The sequence below is a fragment of the Pollachius pollachius genome (genome assembly GCF_949987615.1).
Source record: "Pollachius pollachius genome assembly, chromosome: 3".
Lineage (NCBI taxonomy): Eukaryota > Metazoa > Chordata > Actinopteri > Gadiformes > Gadidae > Pollachius > Pollachius pollachius.
Genome location: NC_136936.1, coordinates 48,148,821 through 48,170,474, shown reverse-complemented (window position 1 = coordinate 48,170,474; position 21,654 = coordinate 48,148,821). Strand labels below are relative to the sequence as shown.

The 21,654-nt window shown below is 47.1% G+C and overlaps 1 protein-coding gene across 3 annotated transcripts; it reads right to left on the bottom strand.

The window, feature by feature from the left end:
* Nucleotides 1-479: 479 nt before the first annotated feature.
* Nucleotides 480-21,189, bottom strand: prpf40a (PRP40 pre-mRNA processing factor 40 homolog A). 3 transcript variants are annotated; one of them, XM_079733682.1, is made up of 27 exons: nt 21,150-21,189; nt 20,373-20,453; nt 20,074-20,217; nt 19,224-19,307; nt 18,583-18,601; nt 18,471-18,490; nt 18,276-18,317; nt 17,796-17,906; nt 17,527-17,647; nt 17,028-17,052; nt 16,565-16,774; nt 15,526-15,631; nt 13,985-14,049; nt 13,374-13,538; nt 11,915-12,023; nt 11,297-11,447; nt 7,631-7,764; nt 6,754-6,868; nt 6,042-6,133; nt 5,719-5,835; nt 4,551-4,688; nt 4,118-4,213; nt 3,950-4,036; nt 3,327-3,417; nt 3,148-3,209; nt 2,749-2,901; nt 480-2,057 (listed from the first exon to the last, which is right to left on the bottom strand). In XM_079733682.1, the coding sequence occupies exons 1-27, from the start codon at nt 21,150-21,152 to the stop codon at nt 1,968-1,970; spliced, it is 2,631 nt and encodes an 876-aa protein (XP_079589808.1). In that variant the 5' UTR covers nt 21,153-21,189; the 3' UTR covers nt 480-1,967. The 3 variants fall into 3 exon arrangements, with proteins under 3 accessions (XP_079589808.1, XP_079589809.1, XP_079589810.1); XM_079733683.1 differs by having other exon boundaries at nt 18,471-18,487; XM_079733684.1 differs by lacking the exon at nt 20,373-20,453 and having other exon boundaries at nt 21,150-21,178.
* Between the last annotated feature and the right edge of the window lie 465 nt (nt 21,190-21,654).

Genomic DNA, 21,654 nt, shown 5'->3' with positions numbered 1-21,654 from the left:
CATGTTTGTACGGTAAAACACTTTTGCGCCGACAGGAACTTCATGGCGCAAACAAGACAGTGCAACTCTTACTCAGAATGGCCAACAAGTTATTTAAACGGGAAAAATGTGTATTTTGGGTAATACTCACGTCTTATCCAATATGCAGGCAGATATAGAAAATACATTATATAATCAAGTTTCTACAAACTCCCATTTTCTTGTATATCATGTTCCAAGGTATCTCTGTGGTGATATTCTAGTTGTCTTAATCATTAGATGCTAAACTCATCACCAATATGCATGTATAAGCCTACTAAATTGGCAGATGCACAAAATTAATGAAAAAGAATCGACAAACCATGGTTTTCTTGTTCATTTTCCAACAATGGCCCTGGACATTTATTTCTTATTAATAGTTGCATTTTAAAGAGTAAGATCTTTACTTTTTGATAATGTGCCAAGACACGTGACTTGCATGTCAAATATGTCAGGAAAGCCCTTGCATTTGAAGTGTAATGACTTACGAACTTGGTGCCAAAACCATTTGTATCAATGGGAAGAAATACCCCTTACCACCAGACGTGTCGCCGTTGAGCATGAAACGGTCTTCGAATTTAAAATATAACCTGACATGTCTTAGTGTTCATGACCTGCTCATTAACGTTTAAGACAAGGTTTCAAGTCCTTATTGTTCTTCAAACATGAAGTAGTTGTTTGAATGGTAAGGTCCTATGTTCAAATACTGCCGAGGTGGGTCACTACAGATTAGTGCTTTTTAAAACATAACATTGACCGTGTGAATTTAATGTAAAATCTATCCTCCAACCACTTCATTCCCGATGACTTGGTGTTTGAGTGGAGAGAACTATTGAGTATGATCCCGAGTCCTCGGTTGAAGTCCTGCGTTGGCAAGCAGAGATCTGGGAATGAGGATAACTTCAATCAAGAAAGTCACCTTTCAAACAGAAATGTCTAAAACAAGAGAACCTAAAGTGTGGTTCTATTTTTCGAGGTTGTGATGTAATTAAAAAGTAAGTTGATCAAGTATTGCCAACTTAAAAGCAAATTCTGCCGCAATGGAAGATAATCTGTGGGACCTCGGGCTTGGATCCGGTGTGGGTTAAATAGTCCCATACCTGGTGGTCAATAGTGATCATTGAACGCCTTTCATTTTTGCATGGTTTTGGTAAGGATTACAAGTTATGAAACTTTGGAAATGGGTGCAAGAAATCACATCTTCTGTGACGACCCTCAAACAAATGTGCCGCTCAAATCTCACTCCAAGATTTTCTGGAAACTTGTCATCCATTCTTGTCATCATAGGGCTGACAATGATTTGAATGGATGACTACTAAGTGCAACTATGTGCCTTTTGAAAAGCATGATATTGAGGAGCCATCCTCCATGGAAATAGTATTTTATTACATGTACAGATAATCCAAATTCTCCAATTCTCAAAATCCTGTTTGACGAGTCCGAAGACGTACAGCGACAGTTAAGTTAAAAACCTTCAAAGCAGATTTCCCCCGGTTCCCTGGACTTGTGGACTGGTTAAGTAGAACCTAGTCGAAAGCTTAAAAAAAAAAGTTTCACCGACCTTCACACGGTTGTCGGCATCGGGCGACGAAACCGCTTCCGATCCATTAGCTAAATAACGGAAAGTAAAAACGTACATCTACAACCTACAAATATAATCTAAAGCATAACCAAGGCAACGACAAGGCTATTTTACGCCACCAAAGACCAATCCTTTTTTTTTTTTTTATAAAAAGAAACAAGTTAGCAAAGTCGTACGAATTATCGTACAATCGTGAAGTTGTACAGTCATCTGACGGCTACGACCGCTGCGTTCGGCGCGGTGGCGGCCTTTGATCGACATGGAGGAGGAGGAGGAGGAGGAGGAGGAGCAGGAATGCATGGGGAGTTTTTTTTGTTATGTTTTTTTCCAGGAAGTGGCCAGCAGTGGCGATGGGGGGGGGGAGAGATCACGGGGCGTCCAGCTGCTCCAGTAAGGTCCGCCTCCTCTTCTCCAGCTCGCCTTCGCTCAGCTCGCTGCCAGAGGTGTCCCACCCTCCCTGAGCAGAGGAGAGAGAGCACAGGGCTGGGTTACCACACAGCTGGCGAGGGGAAAGATATCTATTCATGACTTCTATTCATTTAAAATCCACAAACAAGACCTTTAAACCGTCCAATCACAGATGGCTGTAAGGGGTTGTAAAACTGTCTTATTGTATAAGTATTCAAATGTAGTAAACTAAAGGTAAAATAAAACATGTTCTTACAATATATTTTTTAAATATGCAATGTTTTCCCTCATAATCTGAAGGTTATTTATATTCAAAATACTAGGAGACAAAGTAATGTGGTACGCCTCAATACAAAACAGTAGGGTTGTCAAGGTAACCCATTTTCTAATTTTAACACGAATTTAGGAAATCCCATGGTGGGCCCCTGAGTCCAATGGTGGGCCCCTGAGTCCCATAGTGGGGCCCCTGAGTCCCATAGTGGGGCCCCTGAGTCCCATAGTGGGGCCCCTGAGTCCAATGGTGGGCCCCTGAGTCCCATAGTGGGGCCCCTGAGGTTAGCGTTCCTGATAATACCTCAGACGGATCTCAACAGGGAACACCCCTAGCCATATTCAAATCAAATACTATCGCTTGTTACGACAACTCTACTGCACTCCACAGAACAGTTTACAAGGCGTTCCATGCGTCCGCCACTTAAGGTTTTAAACTAATGGGTTACGGTTAGAGTTCAGGGACCGACCTCCTCCTTGGCAGCCTTTCTCTTGGGGGACTTCTGTTTGGGCTCCTGGTGGCTCTTCCCTCGGGACTTGTCGTTCTCCTTGTCTTTCTCTTGGTCCTTCTCGCGCTTCCCGTCCCTCTCTCGTCCCTTCTTGTCTCCGTCGGACTCGGACGCCTGTGGGGGGCCCACGGAGCGGTCGGGGGTTAATGCGGAGAACACCCCCCAGGAGGAACGCTCAAACATCGGATCGCTGCGGTCGCCTCTGATGGGCTCACACCGGAGCACGACCTCGCCACACGAGCTACCGCTTGGCCGCTTATGCAGCTGGATCAACCGTGCTGGTTGGTGCGTTAACACCGGACTGCTTTAAGCCGGACTCTCTGACGCTTAAAAGTTCCCCCGCGGAGCTCTGCTACTCACAGACTTGTGGCGTCGCTTCTTTCCCTTTTTCTTGTGCTTCTTGGACTTCTTGTAGCTTCGCTCTGTGGGCACAGAAGGAGGAGAACGGGTCAGTACACACGGCGGGGTCCCGTGTGAGAGGGTGCGGTCGTCCTACCCGGTCTGTCTGAGGTATCCCAGCCCCCCCCCTCCCTCCTCACCGGACTCTCCACTGGAGGAGCGCTCGGACGGAGACTTGGACTGGGACCTCTTCTTCTTCTTGTGGTACTCGTCTTCCTCGGACTCGGAGCCCTGTGGCGGCGGCGGCGCCCGCAGAAGAACAAGGTGTGAGGGGGGGGACAACTTTACTAGGTCAGGCGCGCACGGCCGCCGTCTGAATACTACATCAACAATGGGGGGAATGGATATTGCCAAAATTGCGATCGCGATTTAGTACGCAATTTCTCTCTTTCTAAAGTTCCTTATGTTCTGCATTCTTCACTCAACAGGCAGTAACATATAACCCCCTCTTTCCTTTAGGCCAGGCCTATGAATTTATATTATAACATCTTTAATGAACTATTGGATTGTAAACTAAAAAGAAATACGGATCATACTGATCTCCAGGCGGTAAAAGTAAAATATCGCCCGCAAAAAAAATAATAAAAAAATCCCCACCATCTTTTTCGTTTGATTATTTCTATATTAATCGCAGCCTTTGCGATTTGCAAAACACGTTCTATTACATGGCAATGTCGGCTTTAATTCGATTGATCGCTCAGCCCTATCGACATGGACACGACGCCCGGGGGGCGCTGGGCGAGCCGGGCGGGATGTGACGTACCGATCGGGAGCGGGAACGCTTCCTGTGGTGCTTCTTCGACTTCTTGGAGTGCTTCTTCGTCTTTGAGTGATGGTGCTGACATTCATGCTGAGGGGAGACAGAAGAAGAGAGAGGGTTGAGAGTCGCTCAGTCAGGAGGAGCAGATGAGCGTGGGGCTGGGGGGCTCACCTCCAACACGTGCATGAAGTCTTTGAAGATCCGCTTCCTCTCCGACTCCAGCGTCACGTCCTCGAACACGGACTCTTTGAGGAACCGCTCTCGGACCTGAGCGTAAAGGGTTAGGGTGAGTTAACCCAATGACAGACTGAACTCTGGGTGGTAGAGGTTATGTTCTGTGACCCTGTTTGAAAGCTACAAGAAATGCTTTATTTTATTACTTTGTTACCTCAAGTATCAATAAGGGCAACAACAAAGAAAATTATACTAATATATTCACCTCAAAGATATATATATGTATACTTTTGCTATAGATTTAGATTTTTTGGATGAAAGTTCAAAGGCTCAAAGTGATCACACCAACAAGCCTGCTCCTTCTGACACCACAACCAGATAACCCATCCAAGATGGCCGAGAGGCAACACTATCCAAGACGTCGACGTACCGTCTCCCAGCTGGCCTCGGGTTCCAGCGGGGGCGTGGCCTGCTTCAGCATGCTTTTGAAGGCGGCCTCCTTCCTCTTCATCTTCCTGGCCTCCTCCTTCTCCCGTTCCCTCTCCCGGGCCTCCGCCTTCTCCAGCAGCTACAGGAGGAGAGGAGTCAGTGCCGGCACACCGTGATGCACCATGATACACAGTGTGACACATTGATACACAGTGTGACACATTGATGCACAGTGTGACACATTGATGCTCTGTGTGACACATTGATGCTCTGTGTGACACATTGATGCACAGTGTGACACATTGATGCTCTGTGTTACACATTGATGCTCTGTGTTACACATTGATGCTCTGTGTGACACATTGATGCACTGTGTTACACATTGATGCACTGTGTGACACATTGATGCACTGTGTGACACATTGATGCACTGTGTGACACATTGATGCACTGTGTGACACATCGAAGCTCTGTGTTACACATTGATGCTGTGTGTTACACATTGATGCTGTGTGTTACACATTGATGCAACACAATACAGTGATGCAAATTGATGCACCGTGATACACATTGCTCAGGGTTTCCCGGCAGAAAATGTGTTAGTGGTGGTGTTGGCAGTCAGACGGGGGGGAGGGGGGTTGCTGTCTGACCGGGGCTGTGCACTCTTTTACAGGTGGCCCACTTATGCTTATTTACACGCAGGCTGTCACCCTGATCTATACACAGAGAATGAATTAAGTTTAGAATATTTTATACTTTAGTATAAAAAAAACAAAAACAAGGAAGTTGTAAAGTGCTGTGGGAAGCCGTGTTGCTACAGTGATACCCATTGATGCGCCGTGATATGAGGGCTATTTATGCCCTTGTCCTATAATAACCGCTATTGTCTGTTTATCTTGCCAGAGTGGAAAACTTTGCTATTTTTAATATGCAACCCTGAAGTGTTCATTTTCTACCCTGTTTATACCCAAAATGTTATTAACTTCTAGTGCTCGAAGAAGACTGTTACCCTCCCCGCACGGTGCCGGCTTCCCCAAATAGCATTTCATTTCGAAACGGAAATTACTGTCTATGACAAGTATCATGTTATCATGGCTCAAAGCTCAGCAATACGTTTTATAATCTAGAGTCAAGATAATAGTGATGACAAAGGGAAGCGCGGTTCTTACGCTGTTGAACGCCAACTTGATGTTGCCCGCGTCCAAGGTGGTGGCCCTCTTGTCCGAGCTGATGACCGTGCCAAAGTCCTCGAAGGTGGTGTTCACCTCCACCAGGAAGCTCTTATCCTGGGAAGGGGTGGGGGTGAATTAAGGTGGTGAGGCATCGGACATGAGAACAGGATATCCTGGCCTCGATGAATCGACAGCTCAAACCGAAGATTAGAAACCTAGGGTGGCTTGTGTTTGAACCTGTTGGATCAATGACGCTGACTGTGGTTATTATTGGGTAATCGGGTGTGGGAATCGGTCCCTGTATAAAGTTGGAGACGCACCTTCAGTATGTCTTTGATGATTCTCTTCTCGTCATGGTAACGGGCTTTCAGGTCCTCCACGTAGAACTTAAACAGGTCCAGGGGGGTGGAGCCTGAGGTTGGAGAAAGAGAGACACGCGTGTTATGGTCCATGTGCTGCAGGCCAATTACTCTCTAAGTGTCTGTCCGTCAGAGAGTGAGTGAGTCCCTGTGTTTATGTTTCCATGTGTGCGTGTTTGCCCGTGTGTGTATGCCTGTGTTTGCGTTTCCGTGTATTTGCGCCCCTCTGAGTGTAAGTGTGTGCCCGCCTGTGTGTGTGTGCCCGTGTGTGCGTGTGTTTGCGTCCGTGTGTGTGTGTGTGTGTGTTTGCATCTGTGTGCGTGCATGTCTGTGTGCGTGCCCGTCCTTGTTTGTGCATGCCCGCCTGTGTGCCTGTGTGTGTGTGCTCGTGTGTGTGTGTGTGTGTGTGTTTGCGTCTGTGTGCGTGCATGTCTGTGTGCGTGCCCATCCTTGTTTGTGCATGCCCGCCTGTGTGTGTGTGTGTGTGTGTGTGTGTGTGTGTGTGTGTGTGTGTGTGTGTGTGTGTGTGTGTGTGTGTGTGTGTGTGTGTGTGTGTGTGTGTGTGTGTGTGTGTGTGTGTGTGTGCCCGTGTCTGCGTCTGTGTGCCTGTGTGTGTGTGTGCCCGTGTGTGTGTGTGTTTGCGCCTGTGTGCCTGTGTGCGTGGGGCTCCTACCGGGCTGGCCCAGCATGTTGGCGAAGCGGATGTCGGAGCTGACGGTGGGGTACATCTCCATCCAGGCCGACATGGAGTGCAGCTGGCCGTGGTCGTGCAGCTCGTCCAGGAATTTCTAAACATCAACACAACATCAACACAACTTCAACACAATCTCATCAATACGTCTGAAAGCGGACATGTTGTGGGGACTGGGGCTTACAGTGAGGGATGTGGTGTCTTGTCCTTAAGTGTTTAATGAGGAATGAACACTTCGACTTGCGTGACTAACGACCATTTCACTGGGGGGTTTTATGTGTCGCAAATGCCTAACACCGACCGCAAAATAATTCATTAGGATAAATGTACCCATGGTGGCTATACGTGTTAACAGGGGAAGTAATCACCAAAGTAGAAGACGGTTCCAATTGCGTCTCACAAAGTGTTGCTGACTATTTGCCTGGTAAGCCCTTTGAGGCTGTAATGGTGATTAAGGGCTATACAAATAAAATTGAATGGAACTTTTGTGTTATTTTTAACGACAATATATAAAGCTGTTAAACAGGGGGGAATTTCAGCGTATAATACAAGAAGTCAGCTACTTCTGCCTAAGGGAGCTGACTCGAGTGAGCGTGACGTTGGTCGGGACAGCGTTTGATCGGGCTCATCGCTGCCTGCTCCTGTGGAACTCAGTGTGTCCAATTTTTTCTAAAACCTTTACGAGTGTCACAATGCCTCAGATCACACTTTTGGAAACTCGTCGGCAAAGTTCTCGGCAAAGCTTTGACTGTGATTACTCAACAGACCCGGAAAAATAAACCTAGCGTCAAGGCGTGTGACGATCCCGGTCCAGCGGATGTTGATTCCGACGGACGGACGGACGGACGGACGGACTCACCTGGAAGGACTCGCGGTTCTTGCGCTGCCGTCTCCTCTCTCGGAGCAGCGTCTTCTGCTTCTCGTCCTCCTCCTCTTTCTCCAGGGCCCGGATGTGCTCCTCGAAGCAGATCAACGCGTCCTCCTTGTCCATGTCTGCCAGGGGGGGAGGAGAAATTAATGCTAAGTACTGTACTCTTCACTGGGCCTTTTCCCCTCATATGAGTTAGCGTTAATGCTAAGCACTTTACACATCAATGGGCCTTTTCCACTCATGAGTTAGCATTAATGCTAAGTACTGTACTCTTCCCCTCATATAAGAGTTAGCGATAATGCTAAGCACTTTACTCATCACTGGGCCTTTTCCCCTCATATGAGAGTTAGCGTTAATGCTAAGCACTTTACTCATCAATGGGCCTTTTCTCCTCATGAGTTAGCATTAATGCTAAGTACTGTACTCTTCCCCTCATATAAGAGTTAGCGATAATGCTAAGCACTTTACTCATCACTGGGCCTTTTCCCCTCATATGAGAGTTAGCGTTAATGCTAAGCCATTACTCATCAATGGGCCTTTTCTCCTCATGAGATAGCATTAATGCTAAGTACTGTACTCTTCCCCTCATATAAGAGTTAGCGTTAATGCTAAGCACTTTACTCATCAATGGGCCTTTTCTCCTCATGAAATAGCATTAATGCTAAGTACTGTACTCTTCCCCTCATATGAGAGTTAGCGTTAATGCCAAGCACTGTACTCTTCACTGGGCCTTTTCCCCTCATATGAGTTAGCATTAATGCTAAGCACTTTACACATCAATGGGCCTTTTCCACTCATGAGTTAGCATTAATGCTAAGTACTGTACTCTTCCCCTCATATAAGAGTTAGCGATAATGCTAAGCACTTTACTCATCACTGGGCCTTTTCCCCTCATATGAGAGTTAGCGTTAATGCTAAGCACTTTACTCATCAATGGGCCTTTTCTCCTCATATGAGTTAGCATTAATGCTAAGCACTTTACTCATCAATGGGCCTTTTCTCCTCATGAGTTAGCATTAATGCTAAGTACTGTACTCTTCCCCTCATATAAGAGTTAGCGATAATGCTAAGCACTTTACTCATCACTGGGCCTTTTCCCCTCATATGAGAGTTAGCGTTAATGTTAAGCACTTTACTCATCAATGGGCCTTTTCTCCTCATGAGTTAGCATTAATGCTAAGTACTGTACTCTTCCCCTCATATAAGAGTTAGCGTTAATGCTAAGCACTTTACTCATCACTGGGCCTTTTCCCCTCATATGAGAGTTAGCGTTAATGCTAAGCACTTTACTCATCAATGGGCCTTTTCTCCTCATGAGTTAGCATTAATGCTAAGTACTGTACTCTTCCCCTCATATAAGAGTTAGCGTTAATGCTAAGCACTTTACTCATCAACGGGCCTTTTCTCCTCATGAAATAGCATTAATGCTAAGTACTGTACTCTTCCCCTCATATGAGCGTTAGCGATAATGCTAAGCACTGTACTCTTCACTGGACATTGAGACTTTCACAGAGGAATCATCATCGGCCAAACAAAGATGTCAGTCATAACATTCATTAAGGGAACCTCCTTCGATGCACCCGGTCATGGGTACTAGACTAAACTTGTGAAGACATCACACATTGACTATGGACTAAGGACCCTGTGCCCTGGTAAGCACAAGGAGAAGAGCTGATAATTTGTGTTATGAGCGATAGCTGTGTTCCTCCTACGATGACGCGTCTATGAGAAGGGTCCGTTCCCCTCACATGATAGTTAGCGCTGATGCTGGGTAATGTCCACTTCACTGGGCCAGTTGAGTGTTCAGAGGATAGCATGGGGGTAGCATTTACACCACCTGCTGTACAATCGACTTGGCTTCATCCCTCAATCGGGGCGAGCACATTAGTAATTTAGTCTGTAAGTGCACACGTTAATCACACATGATGTAATGCTATGAATATTCCATTAGAGTGAGAGTAGTTCATCATTTTGCACTGTGTATTAGGTTTCATATGTCCCTGTGCTTATATAACTTAAAGACTAACAAAAGAACAGGAGTGAGAGTGCAAAGTTTCTTGCCACACAGACTCTTTAAAATCAGATGCCGTCTGGAACTCTCTGTGCCGATCTTTAGGTTCACAGCAGACGTAGATGCTGACAGTGTACTTTCATGTTGGGCTACCGAACACGAAAACCCACTTTGGAGGCATTTACTGAGTTTGTATTGAATTGTAATGTTATGTGCATTTCAGGATTTCATACGAGATTGGATTAGACTCGACTCCAAAACAAACCTCAGGGTAGATTACATTTTATGATCCTTACAAGTGCATAAAATGAGGCTGCACACCGTTATTTCAAGATATGAATGTACACTAATTTCAACACATTAAAAAACTACTGATGGATTCAATGAGGTTTTGACCTCGCCCAGTGTGTATACGTGTGTATAAGGGTGTGTTTTTAGTTGTGTACCAGCCTGAATAAACAAGAGTGAGTGAGTGTGCGTATATAGGTGAATAAGCATGTAATAACATGTGGGTTTGTGTTGGTTAAAAATGTGTATTAACATGTGTGTGTTCATGCATGTGTACAGGTGTGTATAGGTGCGTAAGCTTGTATTAACATGTAGGTGTATGTGTGTACAGGTGTGTGTTGTGTTAAAAGGTGTATAAACGGGTGTGTGTGTAAAGTTGTGCGTTGTGTAACAGTGTGTATAGAGGTTTGTGTGTTTGTTTACAGGTGTGTGTTGTGTTAAAAGGTGTATAAAAGGTGCATGTGTGTGTGTGTGTACAAGTGTGCGTTATTAACCAGTGTGTATAGAGGCTTGTGTGTTTGTGTGTGTTATGTGTGTTGTGTTAAAGGGTGTATAAACGTGCTGTGTGTTTGTTGTGTGTGTACAGGTGTGCGTTGTTAAACAGTGTGTATAGAGGCTTGTGTGTTTGTGTGTGTGTACAGGTGTGCGTTGTTTAACAGTGTGCATAGAGGCTTGTGTGTTTGTGTGTGTGTACAGGTGTGCGTTGTTTAACAGTGTGTATAGAGGCTTGTGTGTGTGTTTACAGGTGTGTGTTGTGTTAAAGGGTGTATAGGCCGTGTGTGTGTGTTTGTTTGTGTGTGTACAGGGTGTATAGATGTGTGTGTGTGTGTTTGTATAGACGCCTGTGTGTGTGTTGGTGTGGGTACAGGGTGTATAGATGTGTGTGTGTGTGTTGGTGTGGGTACAGGGTGTATAGATGTGTGTGTGTGTACAGGGTGTATAGATGTGTGTGTGTGTGTGTTTGTGTACAGGGTGTATAGACGCCTGTGTGTGTGTTGGTGTGGGTACAGGGTGTATAGACGAGCGTGTGTTTGTGTGTGTACAGGGTGTATAGGCCGTGTGTGTGTGTGTGTGTGTACAGGGCGTATAGGCCGTGTGTGTGTGTGTGTTTGTGTGTGTACAGGGTGTATAGGCCGTGTGTGTGTGTGTTTGTTTGTGTGTGTACAGGGTGTATAGACGCGTGTGTGTGTGTTGGTGTGGGTACAGGGTGTATAGGCCGTGTGTGTGTGTGTTGGTGTGTGTACAGGGTATATAGGCCGTGTGTGTGTGTGTGTTTGTGTGTGTACAGGGTGTATAGGCCGTGTGTGTGTGTGTGTTTGTGTGTACAGGGTGTATAGACGCGTGTGCGCTCCTACTCTGCAGCTCCTCGTCTTCAGCGAAGGTAGGGTTGTCCAGCAGGTACTGCTGCGCCTCGGACCAGGTGGTGCGGTACGTCACGTTGGCCATGTTGTCCAGGATGTTCTTCAGCGCCTCCCAGTTCCTCTTCCTCAGCTGCTTGGCTTGTTCCTGTAGGGGGGGGGGGTGTTAGCCTCTCTACAGAGCTGCACTCAAAGCTTTGAGTGCTTGGCCCCGTTAGAACAATATGGTTGGATTTCCTGTTTGGCTCACGAGAGCCCAAACCATAATCTTCAGGGTGAACCGCATGGATTAACTAATGTTTAAATGTTGATTCATGTTTGGATCGCCCACTGTTTAATTGAGCGCAGCCCTGATTGTTGCTGCTTTGAGTTCGCTCCATGTTTCCATAAGTACATGAACTGATTACTCCAATATTGGTAAATACATTGTTTTGTTTTTGGGTTGTGACTTAATGACACGTGGATCCTCGGACTACATTCAGGGAACCACAGTGATAGGCCTTAAACACTGGTAATTCAAGTTTTCTTAACAAGGAGGGGGGGAAATAGGTTCTGTGGACTGAAAGAAGAGCTCTTTATAAAGGGATCGTTAGAGAACACAGGAAGATGGCCGACCTTCTCCTTCTTGGCCAGGTAGAAGAGCACGTCCTCGTAGATCTCCAGACGATCCCGCTCAGGGACGCAGCTCCACACCTCCTGGTCGCTGAACATCTGCTCCGCTTTCCTGAGGACACACACACACACACACACACACACACACACACACGCGCACACACCGACACAAACACACACTTAGTGGAGGCATATTTAACCACAAGATGGCAGTGTTTCATAAGGACTTGTCCGATGAAGGCTTAAAAAGGATTTCAATTTAGAAACACCTTGCACCTGCTGCACGATTGTGTCGGTTTAGAGAAACATTTAGATGTATAAAAGTGCACAGCGTGTGTCCGGCGAGACTGCAGCAGTATTTTTCCGTTCGCTTCGACGACAAGCAGGATTCAACTCTTGTGTGCACACAGGTAGGCGCGGGCCAATGTGCGCACGCTCTCACAGTCAGAGCCAGACAGGCTGTCATGGCAGTCACCGCATGTTGTGCACTCAGTCCAAGAATATAACCTCGGTCGCCTCGACAACCGCGGTGCCAGCCGCGTTCTAAAGAGCGGGCCGGTTGTCAAGGTCACCGGTCGATTCCGCTGGCTGTCCTCTGGACGCGCCAGCGGCGTTCCACCCCAGTCAGGGAGCTAGTCTGCCGGCCATACAGCACACCAGACTGTCCATTGAGTATATATATATATAAATAAATATGAAAAGACCTCCTGAGATCTCAGCCCCTATGGAGGGTAGTGGGGGGGGGGTTTTGTGAAAGCGGCTGAATAAAACGCAACCCTTGAATAAAGCCCATTGTGTGGGCGATCCCGTGTCAGAAGCACGTGAGGTGGGGTCTGAAGCCTTGAGGACAAACAGCGCAACAAAGGATCCTTCAGTGTGGCCGGGTCCCCCGTTGGGATGAAAAGGTTGCTTATAATGGGAGACGTCACTGGTTCTGGCCCCACAGCATTCGCTCCAGTGTCTGACCGTGCACAAGGAGCTACAGAGCTAGCCGTGCACCAGGTGCTAAAGAGCTGGCCGCGCACCAGGCGCTACAGGGCTAGCCGCGCACCAGAGGCCACACAGCTAGCCGTGCACCAGGCGCTACAGGGTTAGCCGCACGCGAGGTGCTACAGGGTTAGCCGCGGACCAGTCGCTACCGGGCTAGCCGCGCACCAAGAGCTACAGGGTTTGACTGTGTACCAGCCGCTACAGAGCTAGCCAAAGACAAGCCGCTACATGGCTAGCCACGCAACAGGCCCTACAGAGCTAGCCGCGAACCAGGCGCTACAGAGCTAGCCGCGCACCAGAAGCTACAGAACTCAGCAGGCGCTACAGATGTATGGCAGCTCCGAGGCTCTCGTTATGGATCATGAAGGTCCGCAGAATCCTTTGGACAGTACGGAGAACTACTAATCAATGGCGGGGAGGGGGACTTAACAAGAGCAATGGCGTTGGACAGGCGAGCGGCGGCAGCGCGTACTTGTATCTCGTGGTGGACGTCATCTTGTCGTGGTTCTCCAGGAACCTCTGGTAGGTCTCCTTAGACTCCTTGTACTTGATCCTGGCCTCCTCCTTCTCCTCCTTCTCCGTCTGCACCTTGTAGGCGTTGAACGCCTGCTTCTTCTCGCTCAGCTTGGGAAGGGCACTGCGGATCCAAAGAGGAGACCATGTTTAGATTGACGTGGAGTGACGTGTGGTTATAATTACGATAAAAACGTGGGGTTAGGATTATAATTAACGTCTGGTTATGGTTATAATAAACGTGTGGCTATGGTTGTAGTAAATATGTGGTTATGGTTATAATAAACGTGTGGCTATGATCAAACCAAACATGTGGTTATGGTTATAATAAACGTGTGGTAATGATTACAATGAACATGTGGCTATGATTAAACCAAACATGTGGAGATGGTTATAACAAACCTGTGGCTGTGATTAAACCAAACCTGTGGTTATGGTTATAGCAAACCTGTGGCTGTGATTAAACCAAACCTGTGGTTATGGTTATAACAAACCTGTGGCTATGATTAAACCAAACCTGTGGTTACGGTTATAATAAACGTGTGTGGTACAGTAGGCCGAGGCACAGACCTGTAGCGCGGGTCGTTGATGATCATCTTCATGGCCTGCTCCCAGGAGGAGTTCGAGGACACACCCTGGAACCCAGAGAAGCACAGGACTTTAAAAAGGAGGACGAGCCAGACGCCGTCAGTCAACACGATACCCGAGGCACGCAGCAGGGGGCCACCATCACATAGATAGGGATTAGTCTGGTGCACCTGTAGAACAAAACGCCAGGTGGAGGCGGGGGCTCCGCGGGGAACTTACGGCCTTTGGTTACATCGTACGCGCGAGTGAATGCATTTATCGTGACTGCGACTGGATGTCGAATTAAGAGGCCGTGGAGAAGTAATGACTGAGGCGAGAAACGCCGTCGGAGGACTGATCGCGTGGCCTTTCTGCCGCCCGTCCCGGGAGGGGGGGGGGGGGTACCTGCGCCCCCATTACGAACCACCTTCGGCGTGTTCGCTCGCCGTGTCAGCTGTCACAGTCGGTCCAGCTCAGGGCGCCGTGCCTCCCTTCGCTCTCTCAACCCCCCTCCCATTCACTCTCTCTCTCTCTCGCTCCCTTTCTCTGGATGTTTTAATCCCATGCTTTTGATCCAGTAACACTAATCACGGCGACAGAGCCATTAAGATCACGCAGAGGGAAGAGGCGAGCGATCTCAGGAGAGCTCGCCGGAGTGAATTAAAAGGGAGGCTAAATATAGCAACAAACGCCGGTGAGAGCGTGCGCGGCGCTACCTTAGCGGGCACGCCAGCGCAACCGTGGCAACTGAATTAACCGCCGTGCCAAGACCTCCCAGGGGGTCAGGGATTATATCACAGATCCCCGACGCGAAAAGGCTCTCGCCGGTAAACACACGTCGTCAGAAACGACCCGGATGTTGCTTCACCTGCACGCACGTCTCAACAGGCTGGGATGGGAACGGATAGACGAGAGCTGGGCAAATCAATTCTGTAGGATTCGTGGAACAAATTGGGGGTTTTACCCGCCGAAAATAAACATCCAAAGTCGGAAATCATAAATGACCCCGGGACATCCGGGGTTTTGATCCTATGTTAGTCCCATGTGGGATCTGAGGGGTCAAGGACTTCTGCCGATAGGTGAACAGTCATGAGAACCGAGAACCCTAGATAGCCGTCAAAATACCAATGCTACACTCCTGGGAAGAAATTGTCATGATCAGTCTTGACTTTATAATGCATAATGTTATAATATGTACCGTTATTAATAATCTTCACATTAAATAATCAATTATATCTCAAATACATAATCATCGATGATACCATGATGCTGATCACACTAATCGAGCCAGCCAAGTTTAACCTCCAAATCGCCGATACATCGTAATGCATGCAAGTTCCAATTCAATAATCAAATCATTGCCCATACATATACTTAATTTACTTCCATGTTGAAAAACGTTTCCAGACAACTTGTTGCTACATATTCTAGAAGCTGCAAAGCAGTAAGCACGCGCCCACTTCACCAGGCCTGCAGCCGGCCTCTCTGACCCCCAGCCCCGCTTCTGTGCGCCTCCCCTCCCTTTCTGCCCGCCCTTCTCCTACCTTCTCCTTCAGAAGCTCCTTGAAGGCCTGCTTGGCCTCCTCTTTGGTGCTCCACTTGTATGTCTTCTTCTGGAGCTCTGGCCGATCCTCCTTGGGCGCTTCAGCACTAGGGATTCAAACCAAAAAGGTGGATATTAAAAGGCGTGCACATTGCTTTGAGTCGACGACGACGACGATGAAGATGCTCTGTGGAGACGGGCATAAAATGACTGAAACATCCGGAGTCGTCCCCTTGATGGAGAGTGGTCACGGTTGGTGTACAGTGAGAGTTTGTCTAAGGTTGGCCATGTAAAGAGCATTCAAATGTCCTCCAAGAAATGGCCAGGAACATGCAAGGCCCTGCTACACATAGCGCCACACGGTGGACAGCAAAGGTAGAAACACTTTCAGAAATAAAAGGAACAAGCTAGAAAGCATGCTTCCTTTTAGTTTGATGATTCAATTTTTTTTTTTGTCCCAGAGTCAAAAGATAAATTATGCGTAGATAATGTAGAAGCATTAACCCATATCAGTAACTGAGAACCTTTATATTCACTGATACAGAAATACCAAATATGAATGGGTCTATGTCCAAAAATAATAACAAGGAGCCATTTCAACTAAAGAAGGGAAGTTAAAAGTCCAGTGTGGTGCAGTACAAGTGGCTTCTTAAAAACGCGTTTATAAATTATGCCTCTGACATATGGAATGAGTAGAAAGATTGTACGGCACTTACACTTGTAGCTGTCCTTCAGGCAGGCTAGTGTGTACAGGGACAATGGTTAAACAGAGAACCCAGCTCATCATCAAGGGTGCGTCTAACTAACAGGACTGGCCCCCTACAGTGTAGGCGCTAACTGCTTTCAACGGAAGCCTGTGAACTTCACCATCATGCAATGCCTGCACTAAATGATTTCACGCCTTAAATAAAGCCCTTTCTAAAAGAGGTTCAAGGCATTTCTTTCTGACACTGGGCCTCAAACTGAGAACCAGATGAGAGTCAAACACCCACCACACAGCGCCCGCCCCACCCCCCCTTTCCCACCCACGTCAGCGTTACCTGGCTGCGGTTTCCACGGCGACGGGGGCCTCGGCGGAGGCCACAGGTGCGTCCGTAGCGGTGAGCTCGGCCACCTGGGACATGGGCTCTTCGGCGCGCGCCGGCGCGGGCTCCGCCTCCATCATGGTCGCCATGGCGACGGCGGCGGCGGCCGGGTCGGCCTGCATGGCGGGGGCGGGGGTGGTGCCGGGAGCCACGGCCTCCGCCGTCCTGCAAGCAGATCAATTATGGGTGACGTGCCTAACAGCGGGCGGTGCGACACCCCCAACCACGAAAGGGTCCTCACGTCACCGTAATTATAAACATCGGAAACGAAGCGCGGGTGTCCCTTTGATCCCACCCGGACGGACGCAAAAAGAAATGGCCGTCTTTCATCTTCTTCAAAAAGGTTCATGTTTTTGCTGCTAATGAGCTAGCGTCCGAATATGCGCAGCGAGCCAAAAGGTAAACAGGAAGCTCTTACCCGTTCTCCTCCGCTTTGATCATGGCTGGAAGAGACAAAGGAAATGGTGATTAGGGGACAGTTCATTTCAAAGGCACGTTACGTAGATTGGAACCACACAACGTAGTGGCGGATCAGGCGAGCGTTACTGGGTTTGTCTAACGAGGGCCTAGCTCCAATTTTCCATTTAAATCCGGCCAGCGTTATTGTGTAGAACATCAATGGTGAGCCGTGTGTCCTAATGTTAAAAACACAGTGGTGGGCGTCCGAGCAACAACACCGACTAACGAACCATCGGAAGACGCATGTTGTTTACGGGGAATGGGTTAGCCTAGCGATTGTTGGTGCTTTTCACTTGGCTCTATGGACATCCTTACTTTACCGACATATTTTTACACTTTCTTATGACAAAAGTAATTATTGTAAGTCTCTTATGATAAAAGCGTCAGCTAAATGCCCTAAATGTAAGACGCAATCTGAACTGCACACAGCACGCTGGGGGGGGGGGGGGGGTGCCTACCTTCCAGGTCCTCCAGTTCCTTGGGTTTAGTCCATCTGGACTCCTTTGTCAGGGAGTTGTAGTAGTAAGGCTTCCCCGTGTCCGACTTGTACTCTTTCCACGGACACTTGGACAGCATTTGCTGTTCGGGGGAAGTGAAAGGAAATTGATGAACCGAGCAACGTTTGAAATGGTGACCAGAGACGGGTTTGGCTCTGTGTAGATGTTAGAGGGGAACCAAGCATTATCAGAGTCGAGAGTCGTCCTTGGTTATGGATGGATGCATTTACCTCGGCAGGAGACTTGAGATCGTCTGGTTTCTCCCAGGTGGACTGCTTGGTCTCGGTATTGTAGTAGTACGTCTTTGCGTCGAGAGATTTGTGCTCTGTCCACACCGATTTCTAGGAAGAGAAGACACAATGGCCAGATGAATCATCTAGGCTGCGGAAGCATACTAACCAGGTCCAATACTCCCGGTGGGACGAACTCATGCTTTTATCCCAAAAAGGTTGACGATTCTCTAGCATGTTTAATTTGAAGTCTCCAAGTTCCCTTCAGGGAATGAGGAAGCCCTTAAATAGTTGTGTTACTGTCATCTTCTCTCGTACTTTTCTGTTTACAACACCGGTCTTTAGTGTTTGCGCGCGCGCGCACACACACACACACACACACACACACACACACACACACACACACACACACACACACACACACACACACACACACACACACACACACACACACACACACACACACACACACACACACACCTTCTTTGGCTGGTCCTCTGGTGGCGAGCCGTTTGTTGCGATCTGCGGAGCAACAACAAAATCAAACTCAAGTTCGTTGGACAACGATAAGAGCATTCAAAGTGCAGAATCTAATGTCATGAATAATGCAAAGTCCTATGGTGAGACATTGAAGAAATGTCCGGAAAAGAAGCAAGTAGTCTTGGTTTGACTCACAGATGTGCCTGGGGCTGCTGCTGGGAGGAGAGATAAGCAAATCAACATAAATACATTGAAGTACAAAACATTAGGACGGTTGTTATTTGTGGAAAAATCTTAAAAGCCTTACCTGAAGACTCCACTCCAGGCTGTGGAAACAATAATAAACATTAAAATACGACTTCACAAGTAAACAGAATCAAACCTTGCAGACATACAAGCTATGCTTCCTTTAATTCCCTCTTGGATTCGGACTGCACTTCTTCATAATATACTCAATTTAAAATCTACATTTACTAACTCTTTAATAACACAGAGTTACTAGCACTTATAGAAAAACAGGATTCTCTGAGTATATTAAGAACGTGTTTTCACAATATGTAACGTAAGCGTAAGATGATAAGTCATTATGAGGCAGTTCACCCCAACACCGAACATGTATAACTCATTACACACCTTAATTGCGCCCATCGTGACATTTGTTTATTCAGCTTTCTCACTTTGTCTTAGCGTTCTAAAAATACCATCTCATCAGGTCCTCAGAATGTGTGTGTGAGGTTTTTCCCCCTTTCCCAGAGCTAACATTAGCGCCGCTACCAGTGTCTGCTAGACCACGTGTGCCAACGTGTGAAATGCTTCCGACTTGCCACTTGACAGCTCGAAAAAAACTATTTTTACAGGTGTAAAATCAAACAGTGCTGCCGTGGGAAGAGATGAAGAAGGGGGGGGGGAGGAAGAGGGGGATAGGAACTGGGGCGGGGGGGGAGTTACCGGTCCTGATGGCTGCATCGCTGCAGCTGGCATGCGATGGGGCATCATCATCCCGGGCATCATGGGTGGCATCATGCCCGGCATCTAATAAACACACGCAACAGGAGAAATTCAACGCACGCGCTCCTCTCCCACACTCAGTGGCGCTGGGGTGGGGTAGTAACACGCTGGGACAGACATGGGGGGTAGGTGTGTGGAAGGGGCTAACGCCAGGCTACAGGCAAGGTGTGTGTCTGTGTGTGCGTGGGTCTGTGCGTGAGTGAGTGTGTGAGTTGTGTGTGTATGAGTCTGTGCGTGTGAGTTGTGTGTATGAGTGTGTGTTTAATGTGAAAGGAGCTGCACCAGCAGTTGAGCTGTGGCTGACTCCAGTGAAACGGCTTGAAGTAAGAACGGTTTGAAACCACAGCTTGTGCCAAAATAAGCAGCTTCCCTCCTGAACCCCCTCCGCACCCTGTCAGAGGTGACTTGCTGCTGCAGATGTGTGTGTGTGTGTGTGTGTGTGTGTGTGTGTTACAATTAGCACAGCTCTAATTTGAAACGCGTTGCTGCTGCTGTTGTTGAAATATATATATTTATGGAAAAAAAATCATTATTCAGGCAACTATCTACTGTTCTAAATGTAGGACCAGGTCTTTATATGGATGTAAATAGGTATAGGTTTTGTGAAGTGCTCACTTGAGACGATATGGAAAAATGTTAACGACGCAACATCGATCCATCACAAATGTCGACTTCTTCCAACGGCAACACATAAATACCGAATTCACATTTGTTCAAATTGTTTAAATCTGCTTTATTCTAATCCCTCTGCATGTTTTAGATACAAACGTTAACCTAGGTGAAACCTCACCTGTCCCATTGGAGGTCCACCCATCGGTGGCATCATGCCAGGGGGCATCATCCCAGGTGGCATGGGGGTCATGTTAGGTGGTCGTTGTCCCATGGGGGGCATTCCCATTGGAGGGAAATGAGGCGGGATTCCAGGTGGTCCCATCTAAGGAAATCAACAGACTTATTAGCTCCAATAGTGTAATCCGTTCCAAAACATGATCTGATCGACTAGGTTCAATTTGATCAACAACTGGAGGAACTAAAGAGGGTAAGTGGTGGGCTGGATAGTAGTATTGGACATGCTAATTACACACTTACAAAGGGCGGAGGCATCCCAGAAGGGGGAACACCCGGGTACGGTGGTGCCTGGCTCGGGCCATTATTACCCTCTGACGAGGACTGTCATAAACAGGAGACCCAACACAGGCGGTTAGGTACGTTGACTCGGGTCAGGTGAGATGAACCTCGTGGGTTAACCGGCTCGCATGTGTACATAGTAAGCCAGGTACAGATGTCAGAAGCCGGGTGAGTGACGGCGTGGTGGGCAGCAAGTCATAGTTCATTCAAACTCGTAAAGGCTGCGGACTTTGCTCTCCTCGTCATTAGCCATCCTATTTGACTTTGAAGGTGGAAATATAACGCTGTTATGAAGTTCAATTGTGTTTATTTACACATGCGGTATGAATGCTGCTGCAGCTCGGTAGCTTTAGTGGCAAGTTCACACAATAACGAGTACGTGTACTGTATTGAGAGTTTTGCTATGGTTCTAGTATATGATGTTCAAGATAACCCGCAACCGACTATTAATCCAATGTCGTTAACGTATAACGTTTCAAAGAGAACCGACTCCAGGATCATGAGTCCAGGTGTTAGCCCGAGCCCGGCAGAAAGTGTGTGTGTGTATGTGTGCTATGTTAGCTCCGTGCTAGCCGCTCTCATGAAGCACTTATCTGACCTATAACAACGTTATAGTCCTATTTAGAGGAGTATACATGCATCAAAGTTAACGTCTTCGATCAGGGCAGTACTTCCAAAGCAAGCACCACCTATCGTTAATTGTAAAATATACATTTTTTTTGACAAATCTTTACTTACCATGTTGACTAAAGGAGCGCCTCCAAGTATCCTGGCTACTCCGCAGTAACGTGGAAGCTCATTGGTTCGTCGGCAGAGGGGTCAAAGGTAAAGACTTTGAGAGCGTCATTCAGCGTAGGTTTTGCGCATTTAGACGCAGCATTTACTTTCGTTACTAATTCATAACTATCAGTCTTCTTGAAAAGGACAACAAAACCAAAAAGTGATTATAATCATATTTTCCAATCATTTAATTTTTTTGTGGGAAATTAATTAATTAAAACACAGGATACCTAAACCCTTATATAGATTAATAGATGAAAAAGAAGGATGAGAAAGCATCTGGAATTTTTAACACAGAAAAAGCAAACGGTTTTACTTGCACTGTGTTTGATAATGTAAATAATTAGCTGTTGTATAAACAATATATTTTTCATGTTTTTATATTTATAATAAAAATAGGTCTAACTGTAATGAAGCATCTGTGCGTGCGTGTTGTGGAATCAAAAATAATGGCAATACAAAG